General features: G+C 33.1%; 2 protein-coding genes across 2 annotated transcripts; both read left to right on the top strand.

Annotated features, from left to right (window-relative positions):
* Window positions 1-1,413: 1,413 nt before the first annotated feature.
* LOC106769195 lies at window positions 1,414-3,625 on the top strand. Its single transcript, XM_014654746.2, has 3 exons — window positions 1,414-1,939; window positions 2,636-2,821; window positions 2,913-3,625. Exons 1-3 carry the CDS (start codon window positions 1,517-1,519, stop codon window positions 3,195-3,197), a joined length of 894 nt encoding a protein of 297 aa, XP_014510232.1. The 5' UTR covers window positions 1,414-1,516; the 3' UTR covers window positions 3,198-3,625.
* A 3,177-nt stretch (window positions 3,626-6,802) lies between these two features.
* LOC106771760 (nuclear poly(A) polymerase 1) lies at window positions 6,803-13,349 on the top strand. Its single transcript, XM_014657759.2, has 13 exons — window positions 6,803-6,927; window positions 7,043-7,668; window positions 7,760-7,837; window positions 7,975-8,082; window positions 8,687-8,749; window positions 8,838-8,999; window positions 9,953-10,066; window positions 10,163-10,225; window positions 10,336-10,665; window positions 11,250-11,414; window positions 11,525-12,454; window positions 12,959-13,029; window positions 13,116-13,349. Exons 2-13 carry the CDS (start codon window positions 7,549-7,551, stop codon window positions 13,159-13,161), a joined length of 2,250 nt encoding a protein of 749 aa, XP_014513245.1. The 5' UTR covers window positions 6,803-6,927; window positions 7,043-7,548; the 3' UTR covers window positions 13,162-13,349.
* Window positions 13,350-14,175: the final 826 nt, after the last annotated feature.

Raw genomic sequence — 14,175 nt, 5'->3', positions numbered from 1 at the left:
GCTTTCTTACTTAAGGTAATAATTTCAATTGCTACGTCTTTCTTCATATGAGGAGTCTTCTTAATTGTAAGGGCGTTTGAGGATATGCTGATGATTTGTTATCGTCGTAGGCATTATCATTTGAGTCTTCACACTTTAGCTAGGAATTAACCGAGCGATTTGGATTCAGTCTATAGTGTAACTACAAGTGTACATATTAGGAAAATGAAAGTGAAGTTCTTGATCATCGAATCAACTTTAACTTGACAGTAAACCTTTCAGTCAATAAAACAAGTAAAATCCTTACATCGTATCGGACAATCAAAATATACCATAACGACCAAATTATCAAGATAAAACATGATTAAAGATTTAATTGTGATTAGACATGTTTTGATTATAATTAAATCAATAATAATGAAATTTTTATTATAAAAACTATAAACTGAGATTCAAATATAATGATAAGTTTCACAATAATTATGCATACAGATGCCACGTTAATCAAAAGAAAGTTTGAAGATTGAAAGTAATCGACCTCAAATATCGAAACGATAATTTTAACTTTTTTACAATTTTTATTAATTTCCGACAATATTTTAGAGAATGCTATAATATAATTCCTAAAAATACAAAAATATACTGTTAAACAAATAAAGACGAAATGAATAATAAAACTTAAAAAAAATAATGAGTTGCTGATGAGAGAGAGGAAACAGTTGTTGTGCTGCTGTACTTTAGAAATATACAAATTGTGTCACACTCAACACCTTCAAATCTCCAGTTGTTAAGATTCTTCCGTCCACTTTACAAATCTTTACTTCTAAAAATCAAAATTATTAAATTGTCTCTGAAATTAGGTGGAATTTATAAAAAAAATGTTTCTTTAATTGAAACACGTAAAAATTTATGTCTAACTTTTAATGATATTAAAAAATATTGACCTGTGCTGCCTATTAAAGAATTATGAAGAACTATTTTTACGTAATTTTTTTTACATTCTTCAATTGGTTATCTCAAAATATTACTCCCTGGTGTTCCAAACAGTAATCTTTTACCGTTTAGAAATATTTAATCAATACAAATTTAAGAAAAATACTGCTTTAAATCATCTCTGTCTTTTTTTCAGTAGTTATAAATTAATTATTATTTTTATTTATATATAGAATAATATAGAATAATTTATAACAAACAGCTCTAGAAAAAATTAAGAGAATGATGTTTTAAGATGAAAGATGTATTAAGTATTATTTTAAAAAAATTAGTCTTTTTTTATTGGAATGCTGAATTCTTTTTTTTTTCGTTATAATTACTTTTAATATACTCACATAACTCTTAATCATTTTTTAATTTTTACTAATCTAGGTATTTATTATTTGTAAAGAATATAATAATAAAAGAGACCTTCCAAGAAGAATATCTTCGTCATCTCACTCGATTCATAGTAGTCAATAAACAAAACACATAGAACACAACACTTTCAATTTTTTTCATTTTCTGACAGCAACAACAAGAACACCGAACACATAGAAAGAAGATGCACGCGAAAACAGACTCTGAGGTAACAAGCCTCGCCGCGTCCTCCCCCACGCGCTCCCCTCCTCGCCGCCCTCTCTACTACGTCCAGAGTCCGTCCAGGGACTCCCACGACGGCGAGAAGACCGCCACTACTTCGTTTCATTCCACCCCTGTTCTGAGCCCAGTTGCCTCTCCTCCTCACTCGCGCCAATCCTCCTCCACGCGCTTCTCCAAGAAGGATCACAGCCACAGTCTCAAGCCCTGGAAGCAAATCGATGTCATTGAAGAGGAAGGCCTTCTTCAAGGTGATGATCGCCGCAATGGGCTCTCTCGTCGCTGCTACTTTCTCGCCTTTGTTGTTGGTTTCCTGCTTCTCTTCTCCCTCTTCTCACTCATCCTCTGGGGGGCTAGTAGACCCATGAAGCCCAAGATCTCCGTCAAGGTCTATTTCCGTTCTGTCTTTGCTTCTGTGTTTTTGGTTTTGATCCTTTGCTTGAGCTTTTCAGGGTGAATGGTGAGGTGGGTCTTGATCGGGTTTGAGTATTCAGCATGGAGTCTGAGATGGGTCGTGGTCAAGTTTTCATTTTAGAGAGGAATATGAACTGGGACTTAAATGCTTTTTCAATTTTAGTACGAAATATGAAGAGGGCGTGGTCAATTTCGCGATTTTAGGATGAAATATGAACTGGGTGTTCCCAGTTTTTGAATTTTGGAACGAAATCTTTAATGGGTCTGGAAAATTTTAGAATGAAACATGAAGCGGGTCTTGATCGATTTCGTGTTTTTAGAATGAATCTGGAGTAGATCAATCTTTTAACTTTACAATGAAAACTGAACTGGATCTTGGTACGTAGTGATTTTTATTATTTTAGAATGATTTATACGAGCATGTTCATGATCAATTTTGAAGTTTTGGGACGAAATCTGAAGGTGGCATTGGTCAATTTTTCAATCTTAGAATGAAATATGAACTGTGTGTCGATCAATTTCGCGTGTTTAAAGCGAAATCGAAAGTGGGCCAAGTTCTAGTTCGATATGTCATTTTTGGAGTGAAAAGTGAAGTAGGTGTCGATTAATTTGATGTTATTAGGATGAAATCTGAAGTGGGTCTACTCTATGATGATTTCTATTTTTGCAGAGCATAAAGTTTGATGATCTCAGAGTACAAGCTGGTTCAGATGCAACTGGTGTGACCACCGATATGATCACAATGAATTCCACTTTGAAATTCACATACCGAAACACAGGCACGTTTTTCGGGGTCCATGTCACAGCCACACCCGTGGAACTCTCCTATTCAGACATCGTAATTGCTTCAGGCGATGTAAGATTCATGAAAACCAAACAACACAACACAGACATATCTGGTGTTTCACTTTTTCTAACGTTGGAACTGGTTTTTGTTGTTGTTGTAGATGAAGAAGTTTTATCAGTCTAGGAGGAGCCAAAGGTTGGTGAGTGTAGCAGTGATGGGTAACAAAATCCCTCTGTATGGAAGTGGTGCTAGCCTAAGTAGCACAACGGGTATGCCCACAGTGCCTGTGCCATTGAACCTAAAATTCGTGCTACGATCAAGGGCTTATGTGCTTGGGAAATTGGTGAAGCCTAAGTACTACAAAACCATTAAATGTTCCATCACTTTGGATCCCAAGAAGCTCACTTCTCCGGTTTCTCTCAAAAAATCTTGCATATATGATTGATACATATACTTGTGATAGAGATTATGTGGAATGCACATGCAAAAGAAGAATTATCTGAAAAAAAATGGAAGTTAGAACATTATTCTATTATTAATGGATTCTTTTGCCGTTTGGGAAGAAATGGGCGTTATACAGCTCAGATAAGGACGCGTTTTTGGGAGTATTTGGCTGCCAAATTGCCTCAAATTGCGGAAAGACAAAGACATGATGTTGGGTTGGGTAGAGAAATGTAACATTGTGGATTTGTGATTGGTCATTTCAATAAGACTTTTTTTCTTTTTTTCTTTTTGGTGTTGATTATTATTTGTCTGAGTTTAATCTATTAATTGTAAAAGTGACAGGTAATTTGGATTCATTCAATTTCAATGTTGTAATTGCATCTTTGTCCTTGTAATTATGGTGTAATTATAGCCATATAAGTTTGGGTTTTTGAGAGTTGTTTTTATCTGTTGAGTTTTATGATGGTGGAGTCATCATGGGATAGTGCATCATTAGGATCAGTTCAATGGTTCGTGTTGGATCTTTCAATTCTTCATGATTACGGAATAGGATTATTTTACATCCTTTTTTGAAAAATATTTTTTTTACTTACTTTTCATACTTATAAAAAAAGTATATTAAATATATTTTATGTTTCTAAAACATTAAATTTACTTTTTACCTTTTTATTCAACGCAAAATTACAATTTCTACACTTTTTTTTGTCTTCTTATTTTTTAAAATCTGTGATTTTGGTCTAATATTGTAAACAATACAATATATTAAATTTACTGTGATTATTATCTATAGTTATGATAAAATATATAAAATTTAAATAAGACTATATTATAGATATTTCTTTAATTAATGAATTTACTATAAATGTTATACAGAATGTTCTTCAGTAAAAAACGTTTTATCATTAGTATATTTTAAATAATTAGTATTTTAAAAGAATATTAAGAGAAAAGTGTTTATTAGCAATTACTGTATATAAGAGGTAGAGAAACTGCAAAATATGTACTCTTTTTTTTAGTGCATAGTGTGTAAGAAGAAGGAAAAGTAAAATGTAAGTCGGTTGAAGAATCCTTGATTGGTGCGAAAGTGAAAGGATTGTTGGAAAAATGGTTGGTCCATGCATGTGTCTTCTTCAACACAAAGAGAGAGAGAGAGAGATTGTGTTTGCTCCCAAATCTATGAAACATCAATCTCTTCATTACTCTTCCTTATCAACTTTGCCTATTATATTTTACTCTTTCAAGCACATAGATTCAATTGTTTGCTAGCTAAACTAAATCAACTTTACCTATTATATTTTACTCTTTCAAGCCCATAGAATGAATTCTTTACTAGTTAAATTAAATATATAAATATAAAAAGAAAAAAAAAAGTAAGAATTTATCCTAAAAATAATAGAGGACTCGACTATTATCATTAAAGTGAAAGTGAAAATTGAAAAGAAAGAGAGACAGTAAAAGTGAGGGTGGGGACTTGTCTCGGAGAGAAAGAGTGAAAGTGAAATGAGATTAAGATTAGAATTTAGAAAAATTTGGAGAGGTAAAGGGAGAAGATGGGGTGATAAAGGGAGTAACACTCTTTTTTTCTAACATGTTTTCCCATGACAATTAAGGTTTTTTGGCTCACGATTTGACTTTCTATGGTAGTGTGAAAGTAGATTTCACAATTATGGTTTTGTAGTTCGTGATTTGGGGTTTGTGTTTGTAGGAGGCTGATATGAGGGTCGTGGTTCTTGATGTTTACATGGTTGATCCCAATGATGATTCACGAGTTGGATTTTATGGTTGTGCAAATTTATGGTGGTTGAACGAACATGGTGTCTTGTCGTGGTTGATTCGATTTGAGGTGGTGGAAATGTTGGGTCTTATTTGCAATATGTTTGGTTTTCTGATTTGCAAGTTTGAACTCATAATGGAGCTTTGTGTGGATGAGACACAAAATGGGTCGTTAGGGTTTCATCATGACTTTTGTTGGTGATGCGAGGAAGTGATGGTTGATAGAGGTTTCTGCGGTGGTTTATGATTGCGCTATTGGTGGCTTTACTTTTGATTTGGGTGGCTGGCCATAGAGGTTCTTGCAGTCTGATGTGTGATTTAGGATTTTTAGCAGGTTGCTCATGAGAATATAGATACACTATTTGTAGCTTGTTCGAAGAAGATGCTGGTTATCTCGCGGTAGTGATACGATAAAGAAGATGATGATGTGTTACGACACCGCAATAGGGGGAGGGAAGTTTGGTGACTAGTTATGTGACAAAGATGAAATTGAAAATGTTGGAAAAAAAATGAGATGATATAACAATTATTTGTTGATAGCTCATGTTTAAAGGAAATAAAAATTAGAAAAATTTAGACCACTTTGAATATAAAAAAATTGAAAACCACTTTGAATAGAACTAACAAAAATAAAGACCAAAATAATTATTACACAAGAGACATTTTAAGAATTACTAATATATTTTTTGAAAAATTGTAATTTTAAAAATTTATTTATTTTGTCAAATTGATTATCTTAGGCATTAATTATATTATATATTATAACTTAAAGATTAAATTGGCCCACTTATTACATTCCTACAAATTAAGGACTGCATAAAAAAGAAGTTGTTATAGAGAGAAAAAATTTGATATCTACAAGATAAGGAAACATAGATCCTACATTTATCTCAAAGAGAGATAGATGGTAAATGAAATTGATTTAAGAAAAGAATAAATATCAATATTTATTATATCTTTTTTACCATTACAGAAATTAACATATCTCTTAATTTCCAACGAATTAAGGAATGTTTTTATCAATTTACATTAAATATAAATTAATAAAAACACATGCATACATGTGTTTACTTTTTCTTATGATGAAAAAGAATTAAAATTATAATTACTATAATTATAAAAGACAATGTAAATAATTTTCAAAATTTTATTATAAAAAATTATTATAATTAAAAAATGTTAAACTAAAAAAAACAGTTAAATAAAAAATGTAAAAGTTTAAAAAATATTCAAAAGATAAAATGATGGAGTAATTATTTTAATTTCAAATCACAATTATTTAAAAGTAAAAATGAAAAAAATATATAAATAAAAAAGAGGAAATAAGTATAAATAAATAAAAATTTGAAAACTCATATTTCCAATTATTTTTTATTTTCCAACATTTTCTAAATTATTGAAAGTGGAAAAAAGTATAATAGTAATAGAGCAATTATTTAATACATACTCTTTTTTTTTTATTTTCTTTTATCTTCATAAATTATACTGCATAATGTAAAATATGTTATCTTATAAAATGTTTGAGTGTAAAGTTTAATTTTAGTCATTCTGGTCCGCTTATTACTTTGTTTAAAATTTTGAAACGTATATTTTTGGTTTTATAAATGGTTGAGATAATAAAATAAAATTTTATTTAGTTGATGTTTGGAAAATTAAAATCATATTATTTCTAAATTAGAAAATCGAGTTATAAAGATAGAAAGCATACTATTTCTTTGACTGAACCTTAGATAATCTTTAAAAACAGAAATTCTAAATTAAATATTTTTTATGTAAAAGGGAAAAATATTTCTTTTACAGAGGAAATGTTTTACCGTATGATATTATATATATATAACACTACAAGCAACACAAGCCTTAGTAGAATTGGTTTATTTGTCGTGTATCTTCGTCATTGTCCAAAGTGGTTCATCTACAAGCTGTTACCCAAACCACATCCAGACTTTCTCCTTCTATCTGTAAGCATTTCTCCCTGTGTACAGATATTTTTTTTTTTAATCTTTTTGAAATGTATTCTTTTTTAATTAATATGATAAAATATGTAATAATTCAATATATATTCTGCAATTGAAGGTTTTGAGGTTCAATTCGACTCCGGTGGAAGTGGTGCACCCTCAAGAATTCATCAAGATGAAGCCTTTTCAGTTCTGATTCATCTGGGTCTCGCGATTGCTAGGTTCTTATTTAGTACTTTAGGGTTTCAAAATTTGAAGTCCCGTAGAAGCTTTGTACTCTGTCTAGGTTATCGTTTGCAATGAAATGCTTTTGGGTGGCTTTGTAATTTCTTTCCCTTTTATTATTTCGTGTTTTTGTGGTCAAAGTTCATTGCTTCGAACATTTCCCCCAAATAGTGTACAATCAACAATTATCACAGCGTTGCTATAGTGTTTTTTCTTTTTCTTTTTTAATTTTTTCCTCTTCTAGTTCTATCATCTTGTTTTATTTGATTTTGTTGGGAAAAAATTGAAAAATATCATCAATATCTGATAACTCTCACAGCCGCTCTCCCTATCGTTGAAACAAAAAAGATATTATTAAAAGTAAAAAAAAAGGGAAAAAAAAACTGTCCCTGTTTGTTCATGGGGATCCCTGGATTGAGCGATCAGAATAATGGGCAACAAAGATTAGGCATAACTGAGCCTATTTCATTGGCTGGACCAACTGAGGATGATTTGATCAAGACGCGTGAACTTGAGAAGGTTCTGTTTGCACCTATTTTTAATTCCTATATGTATGCTTTGGAGCTTTTGGAGTATGACTTAATGCTGAATATGGATTCTGGGTGTTCAGTACTTGCAAGGTGTTGGATTGTACGAGAGTCAGGAAGAGGCTGTTGGTAGGGAAGAAGTTCTTGGCAGGCTGGACCAGGTTGAGTTTTGTTTTTGTGTTTAATGCTGTTTTTTTTCATTGACTTTTGTCCACCCAAAAAAGAAAAGTACTTGGAAATGTAGTGGACATCCTTGTGAGTATTTTTGTTTTGATTGTGCCGTTGTGACATAAATTAGATTGTGAAGATTTGGGTCAAGAACATCAGCCGAGGAAAGGGGTTCAACGAACAACTGGTTCAAGAAGCAAATGCCAAGATTTTCACCTTCGGCTCTTATCGGTTAGGGGTATGGAGCTATTCTTATCTTCCTGTCTCTTTAACTAGTGCGTAAACACAATGTACTCTTTCTGCGTTGCATTTTTATTGTATCCAAGCATCCTGCTGGAGAAAGCTTTTCTAGAAAAATCATCTGAGACTGTGAATTGAAGGAACATGAAACAATCGTTAACCTTCTATATATTTCACAATCATTATTTTTTATGTTGCATAGAAACTTTGGAGAGAAAACAACTACCTTTGACCTATGATGACGTGAAAACAAGAATCTGTCACAGACAAGATAGAGTTGTTTAGATTTCATTCTAAGTCTCTAGCATTACATGCCTGCCAAAGATGCCACACCAGCAAACAGACACTTCATCACAGTTCCATTGAGATTTTTTTCAGCTAGTTTCTGAAACGTTGGTAATGTGTATTGGGTTGTAAGGAGAAAATTTGCTGAGGTTGTGGGGGCAAATATAATCCATCCCTGAAGCAGAATGTACTGGGTTGTAAGGAGAAACAACGAAAATTAAGATCAAAACTTAGTTCAAAGTATGCAATCCAATATATTGAAACATTTTTTGTTTGTGACTTTTGTTTTACTGAAATTTCCCCTCGAAATGCTGTAGGTGCATGGCCCTGGAGCTGACATAGATACTCTTTGTGTGGGACCTAGACATGCAAGCAGAGATGTCTGTAATTCTTGCCATTTTATTGTGTACATGAAATTTTTCCAGGTCATTCTTGTATCAGCTAAAGTTGTTATTAAATTGGCCTCAGGAAGACTTCTTTGGTGAGCTGAGGAAAATGCTATCTGAAATGCAAGAAGTAACAGAATTGCACCCTGTGCCCGATGCTCACGTCCCTGTGATGAAATTCAAGTTTAATGGTGTTTCAGTTGATCTCTTGTATGCAAGATTAGCTTTGTGGGTTATTCCTGAAGTAAGTGATTTATATATTATGCAAAAACAAATAATATTGTTTTGGGTACAATTGTTGTTCCTGTATATGTTTTCTCTCCATATCTCCTTCCCAGAATTTTAGACAATTTGAAAGCATTCTGTATCGAAGAAGATCACAAAATATGAGAGAGTCCCGGTGTTTTAAATATCATTTTGATAGTATCCTCCGTTTCTCCCTGAACCTTTACTTGATTATAGTAGATATTTCACAAGTGATTGGTATTAGAGAAGCAACTTATTTTTGGGCTCATTAATAGAACATTTAGGTGTATCTTGATTGTTGTTTTTGTTTTTCAGTTTTTAAAAGCTAAAACAACTTTTAAAATCTATAATTCAGAGCGCCGTAGGGAAAGATGTGAGGGTGCAAGGAACACGAGGGTCATAGAAAGCTGGAAGTAAAGGGCCAAAACAACATATAGACATTATGATTTATTTATTTATTATTTTAAAAACTGAAGATAGAAATATTAGTTTTGAGAATAATTTTTAGAAACTACTCTTCTAATTGTTTTTTGTTTGCTTTTGTTTTTGAAATTAAAACATGTTTCAAAAGCAGACAAAAATAGACCCTTAAGGGCTGTTTACTTGCAGAAAACATTTCCTGTTTAGACTTTTTACTTTTAATTACAAAAATGCTACCCTGTTTTCACTTTGTTTCCTGTTTTCAAAAGTTTGAGGAAATAGTGAAAACAATTTTATTTTCTTTTTCAACAATGTCCTATGCAGACTTTTGAAAACAGGAAATTGAAAATGATTTTTTTTTTCTCACTAAAACCAAATGCCCCTTAGTTCCTTTGAAAATTAAACTTCAACAGATGTGGATACATCTCCTTTCCCCATATGTGTTTTGTTTAGGCTTTATGAATCTTTGTTAATTGTATCTTACCTTTAGTTTACCATTTAGTAATGATGTTTTTTTTTTTTTTGGTGCAGGACTTAGATATATCACAGGAATCAATATTACAAAATGTTGATGAGCAAACTGTTCTTAGTCTTAATGGTTGTAGAGTAACTGATCAGGTCTTGCGATTGGTTCCGAATATTCAGGTGGTGGATATGAAGTCTGTACTTCCATAGATTTTTGTGTTCAGCTTTTCTATGGCATTATTATCATACTGATTTTATTCTGTTTCTGAAATGCAGACCTTTCGTACAACATTGAGATGCATGAGGTTTTGGGCAAAGCGTCGTGGTGTTTATTCAAATGTATAACATTATTACACAGGATGGCTTGTTTGGTGTTCTAAATTTTTTTCACTATGTTTTTTGACACACTGCTGATTTTCCTATTCATCCTTTTGCTATTTCTTGGGCAGGTTGCTGGTTTTCTTGGTGGTATAAATCTGGCATTGCTTGTTGCTCGAATATGCCAGTTATATCCTAATGCTCTACCTAATATGTTAGTGTCTCGTTTCTTTCGGGTGTATACTCAATGGCGATGGCCAAATCCAGTCATGCTTTGCGCTATTGAAGAAGGATCTCTTGGACTACCTGTTTGGGATCCTAGAAGAAATCCCAAGGATAGATATCATCTAATGCCTATAATTACTCCTGCTTATCCTTGCATGAATTCTACTTACAATGTGACATCAAGTACATTACGTGTTATGTCAGATGAGTTTCAGAGGGGGAGTGAAATATGTGAGGTATGGTTTCATGATTTTAAGAATGTTTTCTTTGAAAGTTCTGGAAAAATCTCAACCAAGCAGTCTAGTTCAGTGTATACAAACATAAAGTTTGGAAATTGAAATAAATTGTCACAAAATTGTTTTTCACCTGTTTCATCCCATTAACTGTAAGGGGGACTTCACCATTGCCCCAATATGGTTTGACATATGGGGCCTTCATGTTAGATTTTCCATGATCAGATGATTTGGCAGCGGGACAGTTATGCTTGATATCTAAGGTTAAATAAATTGTTTAGGAAGTTTGCCTATACTTTTCATTTATAGGTAATGGATATGTTTATGTTTCTTTACCAGTATTCAAGTTTTAACAAAAGCAGTGGTTATGGATCCATGTTAGATGGGATAAGGATTGGAAGTTGGTTGGTTGGTGGAAGTTTTCTTAAATGTAATGAATATCGTTACTGGGGAAGCAACAGTATCTGGTGGGAATCAATATGTTTGGGCTTTGATTTTTGTTAAATATTAATTTTTGATTTATTATATTTTTGTTTGTTTATGATGGTATTTGGCTCTCATAAGTTTCATGTTTCTGGTAATGGTAGGCTATGGAGGCTAGCAAGGCGGACTGGAATGCTCTTTTTGAGCCTTATCCCTTTTTTGAATCTTACAAGAATTATCTACAGATAGACATAACTGCAGAGAATGCAGATGACCTTAGACAATGGAAAGGCTGGGTTGAGTCTCGTCTCCGCCAATTAACATTGAAGGTATGACACTGTTAAGTAACATTGTCTTCTACTCAAGGGGTTGCATACAACTGTGTATAGTCTGTTTCCTATTCATATACGACTAATTGGGCTGTTCTTAAAACTTCTAGATTGAGAGGCACACTTATGGCATGCTTCAATGTCATCCACATCCTGGTGAATTCTCAGACAAGTCTAGACCTTTTCATCACTGTTACTTCATGGGTCTGCAGCGTAAGCAAGGAGTTCCAGTGAATGAAGGTGAACAGTTTGATATAAGGCTAACTGTTGAAGAATTCAAGCATTCTGTCAATGCTTACACACTATGGAAACCTGGAATGGATATTCATGTGTCCCATGTGAAACGCCGGAACATACCTGCCTACATATTCCCTGGTGGTGTCCGGCCTTCAGGCCCATCAAAAGTAACTGCTGAAAATAAACAAAGTTCTAAACTAAGGGCTTCTGGTCACGGTCAAGCCGAAAAATCTCAAGGAGGTAAAGGAGTTGCTGTTGGAGCGGATGATGTGAAAAAGAGAAGGAGATCAGAGGACGACATGGATAATAGTTCAAAGAATTCCAAGTCCCCTGTATCTTTACCTCCCCCTAGCAGGGAAGTTAATGAAGATATGACTCCTATTACATGGGATGAATCAGAAGTCAATAGTATTGACGGACAAAAGAGCAAGAAACTTTGTCTGACATCTCCAGGGGAGATTCCTCCTGGGGATAGCGGGACCAATGGATCTGTGGCAAGCAACCAACCAGTGAACCCTATACTTGCTGCTACTGATATATCCAGTTCTAAAGAAGAAGAAAAACTAGCCATTGAAAAGATTATGTCAGGGCCATATGATGCACATCAAGCCTTTCCAGAAGAACCTGAAGAGCTTGAAGATGACACTCAGTATAGAAATCAAGTCAAGGATACTGCTGGGAGCTTGAAAAACATTACTGAATCTTTAGCCTTAAAGCCTGCAGTGGCAGAAGAGCCAGTTGTTTGTGTGGAAACTACTTGCTCTACTAGTTTATGCTCCAATGAGGGCTCGGAGGAGCTTGAGGTTGGCCTCTTTTTATACCTTAAATTCTGAAAAAAATTGCTAGATTCTTCAATAGAACATGCAACATTTGTAAATAGTAAATGCCAGACTTCCCTAATTTGCTTCCATTTCCTGTACTGAAGTTGCTCAAAACTCAGTCCAATGTGCATAGTAACTGCAATTTTTTAGACTTGTTTTCATATTCCGCCTTCTGTAGTACAGCTGCATGCACTATGTCTAGTTCCTGCCTTTGGTTGTTGCACTTTTATATGACTATGTTGTAGAGCGAATTTGCTTGCATTTTTTTTCAATGTTATGTATATACACAAATGTTTGATGAGGTTATCTAGAGTCCATGTAGGTTATATGGTACATGTCACATGAATTTGATAGGTTCTTTTATAATTTTTAGATGAGTCATTACAGTAGCATAGCATGTTTATGAAAATATCAAAAAAGTTATTTTAGCATGAAGTAGCATTTGTGGTTCTGACTATTCTTTTTATCTCTTCCTTTTGGCAAAAGTCTGCTGAGCTAACAGCACCATTGTTAACTGTGCCTCCTGCACCTGCACCCCTGAAGAAGCCTCTTATCAGGTATATTCCATTATTAATATTGTACTCTTAAGTTATTTTGTTCAAGTGTCTAATTCTCTTTGTTCATGTTGACTGATTATTTTCAGGTTGAACTTCACCTCTTTGGTAAAAGCTGCTGACAAGAGTTCTTAGACACCTCAGAACTTAATCTGCAGCTATCTGATTTATGTAAAATTGACATTTCTAGTTCCTCGTTTATTTATGTAATAACTCTGATGCAGTAAATAAACCCGAGCTAGAAAACCATCAATTTTCATTGATATGTACATGAGAATATGTTGCACCGGAAAAATAAAAAAGATTTTGACCAGTTATCATGATTTTTTATTTTTTGTATGGGGAGAAAACCATGCAAAAATATTGAAGTAGGAAAAGTTTAATTCTCATATCATAGCATATAAATGTGAGTAATGATGATAAAAGAAATATTTATGGAATAAGTTGATGGTGTTGTAATAAGGGTTGTATATTAAAAGAGCATATATATTGATTTGAGAGGATTTCCATAGGAAGAATAATAGATATATGGAAGTCAATGATTGAAGGAGGTAATAATTTGATTTGAGAGATTTTGTTTGATTGGCTTATATATATTATTGAGCATGTCAGTGTAATCCTGTACCAGTAGAATCCTGTACCATTGCCAATTTCCATGGCTCTTGTCAAAATTAACTCTTTATATGCCAATTCTATTCCAAACATTATATACCCTTTTCATCATTTTCCATCAAAACCTTTTTTAATACCTTAACTTCTATCTATTACAAACTCACTTTTTTCACCATTTTAATGCAATTTTATCAGAAAATTATCAAAATCAACAACTTTGTAAAAATTTTAAATCATGTTCCAAGTTTTTGTTTGCCCTAGAATATGACTGCATTCATAATGTCTACCATGGATGACTCGAATCTTCCAAACCAGAAAATTCAACTCTTGTTATGCAGCTAATTAATAGCTGCTACAACCTTGGCATCTTTCTGTCACTGTTTTATTTTGTTACATATCCATTATATATTTTGGTATTATTCTCTCATACTTTCTCACTTTTTTGAAATAAAACCAAATCATTGCCATTTGAATCTTTCCTTAATTATTATAGCATTTCATTTCAATAATTTAGTTGAAACATAGAAGTTAGTACCA

This window comes from Vigna radiata, chromosome 1, assembly GCF_000741045.1.
Source record: "Vigna radiata var. radiata cultivar VC1973A chromosome 1, Vradiata_ver6, whole genome shotgun sequence".
Lineage (NCBI taxonomy): Eukaryota > Viridiplantae > Streptophyta > Magnoliopsida > Fabales > Fabaceae > Vigna > Vigna radiata.
This window is presented reverse-complemented; position numbering and strand designations above follow the sequence as displayed.